Below are 18,191 nucleotides of genomic sequence, written 5' to 3'. Positions count from 1 at the left end.
GGCTTCATGGCCTACAAATTTACTGCATGGCTCAGGCTTACCCACTTTCATCAAACACCAGTAGGTTGTTTCTACCTAGGAAACTCCCATAAACCCACTGGAGATGACCTGCCCAGCAGCAAACAGCAGGCAGACAAAGTTAGCAGCTAACTGGTGAAAGAAGTCAAATATTTTTCTCAGGAGTTGGTGGAGACCAAACCAGACTTATAAAGAGAGTGATAATTGGACTTACTTTCGTCATGTGGCATAAAGCACGACTCCAAATGAAAGTTAATGTTGCTCTGTGTCTGCTAGATATGTGTATGCAGGGAATTTTTTGCTAACATGTTAGCCATAACAACTTTTTAAGATAGGTGGCTGCATATCATTCAGTTTGTTTTGAAGTTTTTTAATCCCCTAATTCATTAATTCAACTTTGTGTGATTTACCTTCTCCTGTCTTTGTTTACATTCTCTCCTTCTGTCCCTTTCAGCAGGTATTTCTGCCTCCGGAGCTGCAGAGACTGGATCTGTGGTTGTGGGCCACCTGCTGCCCCCATGTTCCTGCTCAATGGCCGCTACTGCAGTTGTTGTTGTTGACTCTGTTGCTAATGCTGACATTATTTTACCTATAGCTGTCATTCCTATTATTACAAATTTATTAATATTAACACTACAATTACTATTCTACTATTTAAAAAATAAAGTCTAGGTGGTATTTGCATTGTACCCCCCCCCCCCTAGCTATTCAAAGTTTGCAGGTTTATACAAATTTAGTATGAGAGGAAATCTGATTGGTTGTTGACAGCAAAAAGATCTGCCATAGCCCACTTTTCTCAGTTGAAAGCTTTTTGACTGCATACACACATGTTTTTGTTTGCTGGTTGCTCATATATATAGAGAATAATCAGGACTTGTTGATTGTGTTGTTTATAATCTAAATACATGATTACTGCAAATTAAGATGAAACAAAAAAAGAATCCAAGGACATCAGAGACGCTCATAACCGGTGCATATGGCACATGTAGGCCCCTTGATTTTTTACTCCATGTGTTGCCCTCCCACTTTTTATTCTTATTAATGTTATTCTTATACCCTCCACTCCATTGTTCTCTCTCTGAAACTGCTTTACCTGGGGGTTGTAGGTGCTATCTTTATAAATTTGATCAGACCCTGGTCGCCATGCTGGTCGCCACACACTAACACATAAACAGTTGAGGGAGGAAAAGGGTGGGGTGGTCTCTAATGGAGCAGATGATAGGTTTAAGATTTAAAGAGAGGGTGAGGGAGGAAACCCCAAGGGGGGAGAAGCTTGATTAATCATGGATTAGCCAGGGACAAGTGGGTGTGGAATGGGATGGGGTGAGGATGGGTTAGAGAGGGACAGGAAGGAGAGGGGGGCAACTCTGACACTCCATCACAATGAAACCTGGCAAGCCATACCAACACACACACACACACAGAGGATTCAGGGTATGTACTGTATAATCATAGCCGATCAACCTCCTACCATCCACTGACCCTTCTCTGGGCCCTATTAAGCTGAGGTGATCTGAGGGGTCTTTTCTGAATATAATGGTTAGCAATTATACAAGTTATATCCAAGGATGAAATATGTCTTTAAAGCAGTATTAATATTTTTTTGGCCTATTGGGGGCAGCAAAACAAGCTATAAACATAACATTAACACTTATACAATAGGATCCAAAAAACCTTATAAAGTTTTTATGGCAAGCTTGTTAGCACACAGTTGCCTATTAACACATCCAGCAGACATGGAGCAACAATGTAATTCATTTGGAGTCGTGTGTCTGGCCACTCGACGAACGTAAGTCCAATATAGTCATTCTGTTCCTAGGCTATACAAGTCATTGTTTAATGGCTAATGTTTCATTTGCTGCCAGTCAAATTAAGTAGCAAAATTCACGCCTCATAAATTTCCATCATCACTGTTGACCAAGTTTATCAGGAACGTTGTGGATATTAGGCTGTTGTCTCAAAGCAGTGGTGGCAATAACAGAATGTCAGGGGCAGAAAAATAGACAGCGGTTACAAAGCCGTCCTACTAAACTATGACCAATTGCCTTATGCGAGGGTATGAATAAACTGAGAGGATCTAAGGGATTGTTAACATGTCTGCTATCAGGCATTATGGAGTCCACAAATAAAAAGAAAGCCACTTTCATGTGCAATAGCTGGTGAAAAGCTGCCACATTTGAGTATTTTCAGACCCTCTTCTTTCTATACATGGTGACCCCATTGATGGCCTCTGGATTCCAGGAAGAGTAACCCCTTCACCCTTCACCTCTCTCTCACTTCCCACTCTACCTAGCAACCTCACCAACAATAAACTCTAATTGGTTTACTGTCACAGCCTATTGCATGGGGTTCCTATGAATTTTTTCACAGAAATAACCATTTAAGTGGCTTCAGGAAACAGACGGGAAATCTGGACCAGTAGGCATGTGTCCATATGACATTATGAGTCTGACTATATGAATTCTTAATCTGTTTTAATCAGTTGCTTGATGCTTCGGACACTGTAATATGTCACATTACTATCTGAAATATGTCTTAGAGTCAGGCTTAATGGTCATTCTTAGCCCTTAAAATGAATGTCATAGATTGTCAGCAGCTTTACACAGAAATATAAATGCATATCAGCTTATTACTATTGTCAGTAACTTCAAAATCATCACAACAGAGGAGACGCAATTAAGTGGACACGTAAAAAAACCTGGATCATAGCCTTGTTCACACATACTCGAACTCTGGCACCACCTAGTGTTCATAAACAGTAATGCATGCAGACAGGAAGTCCATGTAGTGAAAACATTAATTTACCAGGCTATAAAGTTTTGATTTTTAAACATTTATGTTGAATAAAATGTGGTTGAAATGATACTTGAAGTGATTAATTCACTTTAAAGAAAGTCTAACTCGTCATGTACTCTAAGCCCGCCTGGGCTGGGGTACTCCTGCAGTTGTCAGGGGGTACATGGAAAGATTAAGTAGCTCAGCTGATTAAAAAAAAAAATCATGATTTGGTATATCAACACATTTGTGTTTAGGAGGAAAATAAATATATTATTACAAATGGGTATGAGGATAATCTATAGTATGTTTATTGACACAATAACCAATAACCTACCAGCTACGATAGGCTGATTGCACAGGACACGCCTCCCGAGTCAGTTGTAACATCTTAACACAACATGGTGGGACGGACAGTGCATGACAACTAGTTTTTTAAGAGAGCAGAGCAGTCAAAATAAATGAAAGTGATGGCTAGTGATAGTAGATGGATGGTGATAGTAGTATGAATGCAAGCTTGACCAAACCTTTTGAAAATAAGAACAATGAGATACCAAACCTAAACATAGACAGGTTCACTGTCTTGTATGAAAAATTGTTGCAACAAAATCCATGTTTAAATAATTAAATAATAGTGTTGCAAAACATCTAGTTTAAAATCCATTCAAATAAACACATTACATGATGGGAAGTGTTGATGAAGAGGTACTTGAACGCAAAATATTTCCCTTTTTTAAAATAGTCCTGTAGAATTTACCCATACGTGCCAAATTAAAGGGCAGATCTGGAACAATGGCTAACAACTCTACCTGCTGATAGTATTTCTATAACAGCCTGACTAACTTTCCAATTCAAAGATGCTCATGATGGTCAAAGCTGTCACATGAGAGTGTGTTCATTCCAGTTTTTGTGTGTTTAGTCCTACGTGTGTGTTTGGGTGTACAAGTTGGTCCACTCTGCCAATTAGAGCGAAAGAGGTTTTGGCTCACTGGCCAGTGTTTTTGTGCCAGAACAACACAAGAACTCATTAATTAGGCACTACAGATGCTAATGTTTTTCAAGAAAATAACGCAAAACAATTTAAAGATTTTGAATTTGCAAAGCAAAAATTTGCATAGCAACTTTAGACACTTTTTACTGGTTCTGTCAAACTAGCACAATATCATCTGTGACACTCAAAGGGGCTTTTTGTGTTGCTTTTCTTTTGTGTATGTGACTGTACAGTATATTTTACTATTCCCAAGGAGGTTTTATTGACACATCCTCTTAACCAACCCTAAAGCAGAAATTTGGGTGGGCGGGCTGCAAAGGTCAACAGAGAGGACCTGTTCTCAGGTAATGGTATACCACACATGCACACTGTAGCCACTAGGCAAGTAATCAATGAAGCCTGTGTTGCAAAGCTGTTTTTCTCATGCATCTCCCCTCCCTTTCTGCCCCCTCTTCCGCTCCTTCTACGATGTGTTTTCATTTCATATTTCAAGGCCATGTCAGGAAATGTCGGAGTACATTTATAAGCTCTTATTGGAAAGAGCAGCCAAGAAAGGCTGTTCATCAACTCAAAACTAACATTATCATCAAGTGGAGTGTTGAGTCATTATCCACATTTAGTATAATTCAGCCAATAAAGCCACTGATATGCATCAATAACATGACTAATAAAGCCAGTACGGCAAAAAACAGAATAAAGTCATTTAGTCATTTTAGAGGTGGTTGCTATTTTAACCAAACCGCTTCAGGAAAATACTGCAAATACCTGTCTGCGATCTGGATGGGATCTGTGACTGATACTAAAAGGAATAAATGATAGACTGAGGAAAAGAAATGAATAGAACAGAAAAACAACAAAATAAAAATTCCTGAACTTTTCCAGTGACAGAACGAAGAAAGAAGAAGGAGTGGAGCACGGATGTAGTGGACGGTGTACCAACCCAAACATAATTAAAATACCTTTTTACACTGACAAATCATTGTGAGGTAAATTAATATAACTATAGGGACATCTAACTCAGTATCATATATTTTTAATAACTTGTCTAAAGGGGAAATTAATCACAGAATAACTGAATAAAGAATCAAATTTTTCCCAACCTGTTGTAGCTGTAATTTACAACTACATCACTGAGGGGCAGCAACACTTTCCAGCTGTGGCTCTGCACACAGTTATGGTTTAGTGGTGATCGCATGAGTGGGACAGAACCTGTCTGTCTGATGGAATCCCCTTTGTGTCCAGGACGGCAGGTGAGAGACAAAAAAATGCCTGGAATGTCAGAGATGATGTTAGACATGCACATGTGCAGACACACACACACACACACACACACACACACACACACACACACAGTCACATACTCCCACACTCTTTGAACCTCTAGCTCAACCTCCGTCCTCAATGAAGACAAAAGAACTACCTGCGGGCAAAGGGGTGGTGTGGCCTGGGAGTGAGTTACAAGCTATCAGTCTCCATCAGTTCTCTTCTGAGTAAGAACAAACAACAGATTGTTATGGCCAAAACACAACAGTTTGTATGAATATAATGAGTAAAACCACTGCACCCTGACTGTAGGAATATCTGACTATACAAATATTTCCATACACATTCATCGGTAGTAGAATCAGTGCTGGTAATGGTGGCAGAAATATCAGTAGGATGTATCAGTAGGTGCTAATTATCATCATTATCATCCCTGTCATTTTTGTGATTATAATTAGTAATTAGGAGTTTTAGAGTATGCCTATTAAAATCTTTTGTGACAAATTCATCTTAAGCATGGGAAAAGAGGGGGAGGATGGGCAGAGCAAGGGAGGGACAGAGGAAGAGGAAAAGAAGCAGACGCAGATGGGGCTTCTTTAGAACAGAGGACAAGAAAAGAAAAGAGGAAAGATAAGACGAAGAGAACAGAAAACAGGAGAAAATTGGGAGGTGGAGAGGTTATCAGAAGGAGAGTTTGACCCTAGGGTAGGATTAACCCAAACAACTGACCTGCCCACACACACAGAAACACACAAAGAGTAACCAAAGACATGGATGTTATAGAGCAGGCCTTTTCAATTGTTGGCCCGCGGGCCACATCCGACCCAGAAGCAACCTCCGAGTGGCCCAGCATACATAGATGTATGACAAAATAAGTAAACTACATATATAGTGTATGGAAGGAGCTAACGAGTGAGCCATCTCGCTTCCTTCTCATCTCTGTTGAGAGTTGCACATGTGCCATCTCCAAATGCCTGCTGTTTTTTATTACATTAATTTGCATTTGTTGGTCATTACCAAAAACTAAAAAAAAGGTTTTAAATAGGCTGCTGAAAATGTCTGGCCCATCTACATTTCCTGGTTTTAAAATCTGGCCCAACTGAATTTGTAATTGAATAGCCCTGCTATAGAGTAAAACTTGGATATCGTACCTGATCTCTGTCTAGACAGGATCTTGTCTTGTAATTGAGGATACAAATGAGTGTGCATAGATTTATCCATACATTTGTGAATGTGTGTGTGCCACTGTCAGTCAGCGCTCCCATTTCAAGCCAACAGAGCATGTGTAAGTAGAATTTAGATTGCATCGTGCTGAATGACAAATCACGTTATACTGTGTGCTGGCTTGATCCTATCAAATAAACAAATTAAAAACCAGTCCTGGGCTTACTGATGGCAGACAACTATTAGCCCCTACTACAGAGACCATATATACTGCTTTATCTGCTTGTTGCACATGTAATATTGGCAGTGGATCATCAGTTTCAGCAGGATTTGTCATTCAAAAGCATATCAAGAATCTACAGAAAAGTGGCACTAACAAACTCCCCTGTTTAACTTTTAAATCTATTTCAGACCTGTGTGCTGCATCACTGACATTAAGATAGTTGTGGATAATGACTGGGGCAGTCATCCAGCCAATTACATTAGAGAAGTCGTAGGGCCAACACAACACAGCCTCAGATAGAAACACAGCTGACTAGATGGCCTGGGGTAAATTCAGTTGATCTAACTTTCATTGCCTTAAAAGGTCTCCAGTCTTAAGATGATCTAAATGTTACTGATTGGACAGACTGTGCTTTAACTAGATGACTTAAGGGTTAAAACGACTTGCTGAAGTGTGCTTTAGCAAGAATCCCTACAAGCGCCAGGTTTTGTCCTGTATGTGACCTCTGACCTCCCTCTCAAAGGAGGTTCTCAACAGGCATCATTATACATGCACAGTGCTATGTTATGCTACTATAAATGACTATTATTGACTCAAACTCATAAATAAGCTTTAAAACTGGATTTATCAATATATTAACAATAGAAAAAATGACTGCGTGTAAGGTAAGGAGTTGCCCATAGGGACAAACCCAAAGCGATTTATCACACAACTCTGCGCTTCCCCTCAGCTCTATAGTGCATTTTAGCATCTTTCAGCTCAGTGTTTTGATTTTAGGGACTGAAATATTACCTTGGTTGTTTGTAGGCGATTTAGGCACAAAAATGCTCAGATAAACCCAATGTACGCACCAAACAGCAGATTTACAAAGATAGTGGCTAGCTGGTGAACACAGTGAAGCATTTTAGCAGCTAACGAGCCAGATATTTCATCTCAGATAAAGGGAGGGTGAATATTGGGCTAAGGCCTACATCAGCCAGGTGGCCAGAATCACTATAAAAAATTTATTATGTTTCTCTGTGATGGACGTGTAAATAAGCACCTGTTTGTAATATTTTTGTTAGTTATACATTAATGTTGTGTTTACAACTTTTTCCACTCCCCCAAGTGGCCAAAAAAAATAAAAAATCAATTAATACTGCTTTTAACGCTACAGATGAACTTCTGACTCTGAACACACACATGCACACACATTACACACAAGTTCGCTCAATGCCGCACTGTAAGGCCTACAACATATTTCAGATAAAAGAATGCATTGTTGGAGTTGTTAGGAGGTCAGGGGTCGACATCTGCAGAGGGACAGTTTCCATTACATCAAGTGTCCCTGGCTTTCACCCCATGCCCCCCCCCCTGCCATCCTCTCACTTCACTCCCTGAAATACACAATCAAAGAGACACAGAGACAGAAAGAAAGAGGTCATCCAGTGTGCAGCTCAGCGATTAATTTTTTTTCCCAAGAGCTAGTGCCTGCTGAGATAAATCGGACAAATGGACACAGAGGGACAGTGCAATGAGTTAGACAGGCAGACAGACAGACAGGTGGACTGAACTGACGTCAGCGGCAAAACTGGATCTGATTTGGTGCCCTGTCCCTTCTCTAACCCCATTTCCTCTTTGTCCTTTGTTTTGTCATTTCATAAACAGTCCTGAGCTCAAATCACTGATCACATTTTCAAATCTAATTTTGCTCCAAACCTCTAAGAACTATTTGCTTTTGTTAATGCTTTATGTAATTGACAGCACATTCAATTTGAGAATGTGAAAACTAGTAAATGTGTCAGAAAAAGTTGCATTCTCACAATTTCAGAGACAGTTTCTACCAATAATGTAATGACACACAATGTCTTCAAACAAGCTTACTTTGCGTAAGTGTTACGTGTATTTTAAACATTTTCTTTGTGATTACAGTAATTTCTAATTATGCTATTTTAAAGTGAGGGCAGAGAGAGATCATTTGAGATAAACTGATTTATATCGAACCAACCACACCAGTCAATTAACCAGTTTCTCCAAATATGTGGTATCATAGATACAAGTTGCTGGACTATTTACATCTGCTTATATCCTGATTATGCATGTATAAGGCGCAGGGCATTGAATGTGAGGCTCTCAGTGTGTGTGTGTGTGCATGCTGGGCGGTGTTTGCTCAGCTGCAAGCGTTGTTTTTAGAGCAAACAATCTCTTAGAGCTCCTCGCATCAGCTCATCTCCTCCTCCAATATAGATGTGAATGGAACACAAGGGAGGCACAGTAATGGGGAATTCTTTTACACATGCGATCCTGTAAAAAGTGTCTGTCACTGTCATTGTGTAAGGTGTGATTCCCACACGGCACCCTTGATATGATAAACGAAATTATCATGGTGCTGTAAGGAGTTTGGGACCAAGTCTGTAAGCAAAGTGAAGTCAATGATGTCATTCTTGTTTGTATTTTGGAAGAGCTCGACATTGTGTGTTGTGACAGACATTCGATGCGAACTACTTGTAATGAAAGACAACCTTCAGAAAAATGTGACAGGAAAATATTATCACATGTTCCCTCCACAGTCCCTCTGGCAGAGTATCATCTATTGACATCCACCCACTGAAGTCGCAACACAAAATTCACTATTGTTCAGAACTGCAGAAGTAATATGCCACAGTAACTTCCTTAACCAAGAAAAGTCATTCAATCTGCACCAGGATTTTTGAAAGCTGCAGAGCTGTCCTAACCTGTGAGGAGTTCCTCGAGAATGGTAGATGATACAAAATGCACAAACATAGTGGGAGGCATAGGAATATTTTTTATATATAAAATAACACATTTCTTCACAAGATATAGTTTTGTAAGGAGACTGACACACTCAAAACTTTCAGTGTGAAAGTGAAAAGTAAAACTGACTTTGAGATGTTCTCATCTCCATGATTAGTGGTTTTGCCGCACACTCCCATTTACTTCCATTTCATACATTTTTGTACTTTATTTGCGTTTTGAACATTGCCGATGTGTTTGACCAACATCTTTCTAACTTCTCATGTATTTTTCACAGGTATGGTCAGCTGACTCAGCTGTGATATACTGTTACTCGTTAGGAGCACTGACAACCAAAACAGAGACTAAGAGCTGGCACTCAGCGGCACATCCACAGCCTCAGGGAAGGACAGAAGCTGAGTGAAGGAGGAGGATTTGAGCTGCTGTGTCTAATCCAAAGGTAAATAATGAAAGGGCAGCTGTGGCACAGAATGTCAAAACACAGAACCTGTGGAGGAGCAGATGTGTGGAGGGCTTCTATCAAGAAAGATCAGGTTTCGAGAAAGGAAAATTGTTATATACAATCAAAAAGGAACTAAGCTTTAAATGCAAAATATAGCTGTAAAGATGAAACTAAGGTATGTTTTGGATTAATGTTTGTGGAAAAATTACAATACAGTAAACCACCTAAAGCCAGAATGTAACCCCCTTTAGTAATTCAAGATGTGGGTCAGTGCGAAAAAGATTTTAATTGTCATAAAATTAAACTAAACCTGAGGTAATTCGGTAGTGTAGTAGTTTCACTTCCAGATAAATTAATAGTTCCTAATGAACCCTAATGAATAGAGTCAGATATTTCTGTTCTCTATGAATTGTTGTTGGAATAATAAGCAACTTTAGAAGGTCAGGGTTCATCCAAATTCAGTTTTCCAGTTGGATTACACAGGAATTGAGAATATGTATGGCGTATTATTCCATAAAACTCCACATAGAGGACAGGGCAAAGGTCACAACATCTGTTATGATGAAGATGATAGATGCGCTGTTAGCAATTTAGTGTTTTAACAGACAGATTTATCCTTAAAGGGAGAGAGTGTTGGTGTGTGTATGTTTATGTAGTATTCTTCATCTGCAAACAGCCAACTGGCCATAATTCCAGTAGCCACAGACTCAGACCCAAATATGCAAAAGCATACCTGAGCGTAAACACACACACAGAAAAACAGTGTACTTTCAACCTTTCCCTTAAAACGCAGGCAGTTATTGAAGGTTAAGTGAACATGATGCTGTACATACAGTACTGTGCGTCAGAGCAGTCACATAAAACCAAGCAGACAGGAACCCTAAAGACAGAGTAGGAGGATTCAGACACTTTGTCAGTATGTGATGTTCGGTGTAAGTTATCTGCATAGCTAAATAAAAGGTCTTTTAAAATCACTAGCCTGGTTGCAGACTTCTAAATCGCTGCCCACGCCTCAGACAATTTTTTCAATGATTCGGAGAGATAATTTACTAAAATACAGTATTGAAGTCAAATGGCAATTCAGGCTGATTACCAGGCTATGTCCTGATTCAAGGAGGTTTTGGTTTTGTTAGATATTGATTGGTTTCACAAAACAATGCAGGCTGAAGATACAGACAACTTCAGAGAGAATCTAACTTTACTTTACGGCACTGTAAGAACTGTTTTTTCTTTTTTTGTTTCCCAATGTAACAAATTAAAATAATATCCAAATGTTTGCTATATTGTGGCTTACAAATGCATCGAATTCATCACTGATATGAAAGGATACAGTAGCTCATTGTGAGTCAGGTAGTCACTGTATGTCTCATGAGTATGCATGCTAACACTGCAGAGGCGATGAGCATCATCGTAAGAACATGTAGCTCTAAAACTGGATGGTTAGGTCATTTTAATTTAACGTCTGAACAGTACATATTTAATAAGATCTCTCCTTTCCAGCTATCCAGGATGAAGGAGACCTTTAAGTCTCTAATGTCAGAATTTGGTTTTACTCAATTTCAAGCAGATACTTTTAAAACAAAAATCCCTTCTACAAGATCTATTATTTTCACGTTTAGGATAATGGTTGTCTTTTGTGGTTATCTAACATCTATTTGACACATTTTGGTGCCAGTTCTCTTGTCACATTGTGAGTAAAGTAAAAAGACAGTGTTATCTTTGAGGGGGTACAACACTTTCCCACACACAGATTAAGGCTGGTCCCTGTTCAAAATTCTATTTAGTTCAGGACCTGGCTCTGTTTGTGTCTATGTGAAACTGCCCCTAAATGTTTAAGTCCGACAGGTAGGAAAAATCAAAATGAACAAAGCAAGAAAGGTAAAATCACTGCCTTACATAATGTGAAACAAAGTGTAGGTCAGATTATTATTGTCAGTCAGCCAAATATTAGCTCTCTAAACTCACTTTCATCTCTGTGCAGAAGTATTCAACGGTCATTTAAATACTTTTACTAAATTATCAGTGGATAGTCTAGATGCTGTGAATGATTGCGGACTGAGGAGCCACAAGTCACAGCAGATGCAGCAGGTCGACACTGATGATGTGTATAGATGTGTAAGTGTGACAGAAGGAATAAGACACAGATAGTATAAAAGTTGTGAGTGAGTTGACACATGCACTCACACACTACAGCGCTTGTGTGTCTGTAGCCAAAACACTCCATGGATGAAGCAGCAGTGCAAGACAAGACTCAATCCAACTAAAGTAGATCCTTTCCTTCTTCTGTGAATCAGAATCAGAATCAGAAATGAACTGTGAAAGGTAACTGTGGGGGTTGTCCTAAGATAACACAAATACTTTTGCAGTAAAGAGAAGTTAGTAAAAATACTACTTTGTACCAGAAAAAAAAGTACTTTGTTAGCTTCAGGCTGCAACAAACATGTAGGCTTCAAACATTTAACTTAAATAAATTCCCTTGATTATTGTTGCTTTAAAATCTTGGACTACCATAAGGAACTGATATGTCTGGTATCGACATTAGCAACACTAGACTTTCCTGCAATAACACAACTACATGAAACTAAAGCTGTTGGCAATGAGTGGATTCACTGATTCAAAAAATTAGTAATGATTATTATATATTATTATTATTATTATTATTATAGATTAATAATTTCCGTCACTTTTCAAGCCAAAATACCAAATCTTTGCTGGGTTTTGCATCTCAAATGGATGAAGGATTTTCTGCTATTCTGATAATGAAAATAATAATTAGTTGCAGCTGTAAACTGAACACCAAAATGTTTGATTTGATTTCACAGTGTATATATTATAAAGACTTACCAAGTTTTACTAAGTAGTAAAGTTCTGTATATTGTCTATGTGTGTAGAGCAGGCGGTAACAATGCATGCAAATATCTCATAAACAGCTATAAAGTGTGCACATGAACATAAAGTTAACACTCTCCTCAAGTAAATGGAGTTTTAGATTCTCTCCTTAGTAAAAAGACTTTCTTTGTATGTTTCTTGCCCCAAAGCATAGATAGCGCGGAACAGATACACAATGATTATGATTCATGGTCAACTTTTTAAACAGTAGCTATGGAAACGGTGTACCCAAACAACAACAGCAGAAAACCAGTGACATTTCAATGTTTCCTTTCTAAAAAACCATTACAGTAAAAGCTGTAAATCAGAGTTTTTATCTTAAAAATCATCAGGGCAATCGAATTAATGCTTCTGATATTAGTTTAACTTCCTCTGCAACAACAACAGCTATTTCGCTGCTCATTTTGAACCCAAGCACAGTCTCTTTTCCTGTATATGATAATGGGAACCAAGGTTATAGAACTACATCATCTCAGTGAGCATCACATCATGGAAAATACAAGACCATTTTCAACGGAAAGTCACAAGACCCTCAAAGAAACATCCATTCTTATTTTCAAGTTTCCAGTGACTGATTTTCCCCCCATTAAAATCCCATAGAGCTGACCGTTACACACATACAGCAATGACACCTTTTACAGTTGGCCCATTGTGCCCAACTGTGTTCAAATCAAAGTCACTCTGGCTGAATGAGCACATTCCAGACAGGACGCCGCTGCAGTGAGGGCGTTCAGTTCTCTTAATATACTGAAGACATTTAGGTAGAGGCTCTTTCATACAGCTCTATGACATGCTCGCTTGCCAGGTTTTTAGACTCATAAAACACTAAAGGGAGCATGGCGGGAGTTTTATTCCAGTAACATCAGAGACCAAATAAGGTCAAGAGTGGGAGCAGTTGAAAAGCTTATGTAAAACTGAGAAAAATATGGTTGAGGGGCAACTGAATATGAATGAAATAAGGCAAACTAAAATGTGTTTTTGACAGCAGAAAACTTGTTTCCAAGCGGTGTGTTGGTGTGTCTAGTGGTCATACAGCAAACATTCAAGAACTGATGGAACCATAATACGACTGAAACTGTCAACAGCAAAAGTTTTGCTGCACAGAGGAACGTCTCGTCCAAAACAGACTCCTACTGGGCTCACCTCACAATCATTTATATTGGCTAAACATGGAATCCTTTCAGAGCAACTCAACCAATGGTAAATGGAAAGTGAAGGTTCCTGGAGGCAGGAATAAGAGTGTTTTTGGGGGGACACGGTGAATTTTGGAGTGTGGAAAACAGTAAGACACAATTTCCTTTCTCAACTGTAGTGTGTCTGGAAATGTAGAGGCTAATAATGATGCTCTCTACTCTCCGAAACTGTCCACACTAAACTGACTAAATCTTAAAGATGTTTAAAATGTGTGAAAATAATGTGCGTTCACACTAGTGCTTTTCAAATTTACCCACAGTCTGAGGGTCACCCTGGGCTCATAGCAACCGCTGTGCCAGACTAGCCAATGAGATAGGATTTCAACTGTGGTCACCATGATCCTTCAGTGACAGCAGGTATTTACATCCAGTGCCAGTGTTTTTAAAATGTTTGCATTCTACAATGTCTGCACATGGCAACTGGTATGGTATGGTTCAAAGATTTTTATAACTTTCCGAACTGACAATCACACCCACTTCACACAGTGAGTGGCCAGGTGTGTGGAGGTGAAAAAGTAGGCAGAATTCTCTACGATGGCAGCCTTTTAACACCGCCTTTGAGTGGGAAGTTCGGAGCAACTATAAATACTTTTGCCTGCCCATGTGGTCGGATGCCGCGTTGGATGAAGTAGTTGGTTTCGAGCATAACCCCGCCCTTACTTTTCATGTTGCTACATTGCTATAGGACACACTGCTTCCTGCACTGGCACTGAATATTGGCATTGGACATAAATCTTGAGGTGCGAAATTATTCCATATGGACATAAGGGATACTGGCCCATTTAATTTATGCAAAGCCTAAACATTGTCATATTGTGTTAAAGTTATTTGAACACACATAGTTACAACTACCAAACACCAACAGGTAACGTAAAGGCTGTCGATATAAATGGATATAGTTGGAATAAGCATTGCGTTCCAGGAAGTGAGTAAAAGAGCCGACATTTATTGTTCAAAAAGGTTGATGTAGCTCCACTTCAGCAGTTTGGGGCTCAAGTGTTTTGCTCAAGGGTACACTTGAAATATTCTGATATTCCAAGCTGGTTTTGGGATTTGAACATGTGATTTTCTAGTCTTAAGACTAACCATCAAGCCTGTGGCACTCCACAATGTGATAAGCTGTGTTCAGTGATAATAAATAACTCTAACTGCAGATACATTGGATCCTGGATTCGTTCTTTCTGACGTTCAGTAAACGTTCGAAATAGGAAATTATTTTTGTCATCCATTGTCAAAAAACATCCGCCCACATACCTACACATGCTGACATTCAACTGGCACCGGGACAAGTGTGTTCTCAACATCCCACTTCAAAGCTCAGTGTGAACCAACCCACACCATCCTCTTTGATTTTCTCAAGCACACAAACAGCAAGTGCAGTGCAGATGAAACCCCTCACACCATTACCATACAAACTAAACACTTCATTTCTCACCCTGGTGCGGCGTTTGACTCGTCTGCCACTTCCACCTACCTCATTGTACACACACACACACACACACACAGACTCACACAGGATAAAAAGGGCAGAGGAAGCCCAGTCTATTGCCATACAAACAACCTATCTCTCTCCTACAGAGCTGTATCAGAGGAGCCTCACAGCAGGGAGTAACCTAAAAAAAGTAATGAAAACCACAGCAGCAGACAGAGGTGTGAAAATGGAAATGGGAAGGGGACTGACCCATATAATGTGTCCTGTAATGGGCCTGTTAGGGAGGAGTGGATGACTGATGAAATTCAAGTCTAGCCATTGTCATTAATGACTGTTCATTTGTGGATAACATTTTACCTTAGTTCTTTGGCATGTTGTATTTTACTGCATCCTTGTGACCAGCCTTCTACAACCTGACCACAGCTCAAACTGAGCAGCTCTTTAGCCATTCGCCCACGGAAACTTCATGCTGGAGGTCTGCTCAGCAGTCTAACCTCAATCCTGATCACTTATTTCATTTTTAGTGCTAAATGAATGTGTACAAGTCAAGATGACTGGGGACATGGTAGTTGGGTTTGTCCACATTATACATGCATGTAGTCATCTAAGTCCATAAGTCCACTAAGTCAAAAGGGTCTTCAGTGGAGTGTAGCATTTTGTGTTTCTCAAAATACGACCACATTATTACCTAAAAAGGGTTCTTTGCACCAAATATTCACAGTGTTTCTTTATTTGTTTTAAAGACCAAGAAGAAGTCAAAACAGCCTTGATAACAGATTAAGATGAATAGATAAGTAAAAATTTAAAAAGAAATCAATGTGATAAGAAACTACACCTTTATAATAAAGCAGCTGACAGTTTGCTAAGCACCAACCCCCTTAGTTTTTCTATTGACTTGAGTTGGTTGACGTTTTAATGTTTTAATCTGACTTGTTTAAAAACGAGAACCTTGTAAAGACATCTCAAAATAATGTAGTATGAAATGTCGCTGGCCTTGGCTGGGTAAGCTGGCTTTAGTTACTGTAGGCAGTAAGTCAACTTCATAATCAGTGAAGCACATGGTGAATAAATATGTAATAAATTGTTGATGTTACTGTTATCTTACTGTATATTCTATGATTTTTTTCAGACCTTTGTATTTAATACTTATGCACATGTTGCCCTGAAATCATTTCAGGACAGATTCAAAGCTCTTTCCTAGGATCAAATCTAATCACAGCAACCAGAATGGCTATGACGAACTATAACATGTGAATTATTCGACCTTAGTCTGATGATTCTATATGGTCAAAATTGAGCCTTTAACTTTAAATGGAATCTTACTGCAACAAGATGACAAATGACTAGGTCACATTAGACTTTAATGACCCCTAAGATGATACATGGACAGTACAAAGAAAAAAAAAAACACTTTAAAATATATTACAGACTTAATTGCCTTCTATGGTTATAAAATGTTCTAGTTTGGGACCTATGTCATCAACATGAGGAAGAGGTCACATTTCCTTCAATAAAGCATCTGTTGGCTCAACGCCAAACTGTTTCAGCCTTCCTACTCTCCTCTCAAGGATCCATCCCAGCTGTATATGTCTTTACATTTTTGGGAAAGAGCTGCAGCAGCATGAATCTTACCTTCTATAACCTGCAGGGCAGCGGCCAGCCAGCACAGCAGGACAAGATGCAGCGCAGGAGACCACCTGAGGAGACACATCAGGCATACAATGGAAGAGGCGTTTGGCGAACTTTTAGGGACACTTCAAAACATAAAAAAACGGGTTGTAAAAAGGTCGCAACATTAATTGAAAATAGCTCATGCCGTGAGTAAAATGTGTTTCAATGTGGAGCTGCTTGCGCACGAAAAAGCTGCGCATAGAAGAAATGTTGCTACATCACAGGTCTACTCTGAGGTGTAACTGAGGTGAAGATATGAAATGCATGGTAAAGTTGATTAAAACCCACTCAGCTTTCTTTACATGCAGAAAACGTTAAGGTAATATTTAATTGCCTTACCCTTGAAACATTTTTTAAACGAATACAAATCCAGGTTCGGCAGTGAACTCCAAGTGCATGTGTGTGAAGAAACTCCGCGGTCCCTCTGCCTCACTGTGCAGACCTGAAGTCACACTGCTGCTCTCTCTCTCCCTCCCTCTGAGTACAAAGCCTCCCTCAGTTCTGCGCTGAGTGACTCTCAGACCCACGGAGTTGGGAAATCTGACTCTCTTGAAAGGAAAAAAAAAAAAACCCTCCCCCCTTACCCACTCAGTGGACCCTCTCTCCTAACCTGCAGCAAGAGTCAAGTTCTTCACCAATGATGATATGATGTCTGTTTACATTCATGGCTATCATGTGAGTTAAATCTATCCATCTAGGAATCTATCTTAAATATGTTAACACCTTTCCAGTTCCAATAATTTCATGATAAGTGTAGCTAATACTAAGAATAAATAAACTGAAAGTGAAGGAACTCTAAAAATGTGTTAATAAATGAATGAAATAATGAATTCTGTGAATGAATGATTAAGGAAGTATAGCAAATAGCATGTCCGAATTAACCTGTAAGATGGCCTTGGGGCAAAAATGTACTGTTAGGCCCCTGTTGACACCCCATGTCCCACCTTCTGTGTATGTATGCACCCTGTGTATAGCCTCTAAATTCCCATTAGGTAAGTGCAAACAGCAAATTACAGATGGCAGCTTCATTATCTGCCCGGAGAACCAGAAAACAACCAGTGCTCCTGTGGTGGAATAATACTACCTGGTCCCAGGTTTTCTGTGTGTCAGTTAGTTTGTGGTAATTTGAATAAACATAACTTTATTTGGGAATATGCACCATGTGAGTCAAGTCAAGTCAATTGTATTTATATCACAATATCCCAAATCATAGATTTGCCTCAAGGGGCTTTACAATCTGTACAGCCTACGAGAGCCTCAACCCAGATAAAAAAAAAAACTCCCCCCAGAAAAACCCTTCAACAAGGACAAAATGGAGAGGAGGGATTCCTTTTCTAGGTCAGACAGACATGCAATAGATGTCGTGTGTACAGAAA

General features: G+C 39.3%; 1 protein-coding gene across 1 annotated transcript in view; it reads right to left on the bottom strand.

The window, feature by feature from the left end:
• Positions 1–17,333, bottom strand: part of col15a1b (collagen, type XV, alpha 1b) — a 61,471-nt gene extending 44,138 nt beyond the window's left edge. Inside the window, exons 1-2 of the mRNA XM_044219835.1 lie at positions 17,155–17,333; positions 16,777–16,841 (exon numbers count right to left, since the gene is read on the bottom strand). Coding sequence (XP_044075770.1) covers positions 16,777–16,841; positions 17,155–17,165 — 76 coding nt within the window. The 5' untranslated portion in view covers positions 17,166–17,333. The remainder of the gene's footprint in view (positions 1–16,776; positions 16,842–17,154) is intronic.
• Between the last annotated feature and the right edge of the window lie 858 nt (positions 17,334–18,191).

Source organism: Siniperca chuatsi, linkage group LG13 (genome assembly GCF_020085105.1).
Source record: "Siniperca chuatsi isolate FFG_IHB_CAS linkage group LG13, ASM2008510v1, whole genome shotgun sequence".
Classification (NCBI taxonomy): domain Eukaryota; kingdom Metazoa; phylum Chordata; class Actinopteri; order Centrarchiformes; family Sinipercidae; genus Siniperca; species Siniperca chuatsi.
This window is presented reverse-complemented; position numbering and strand designations above follow the sequence as displayed.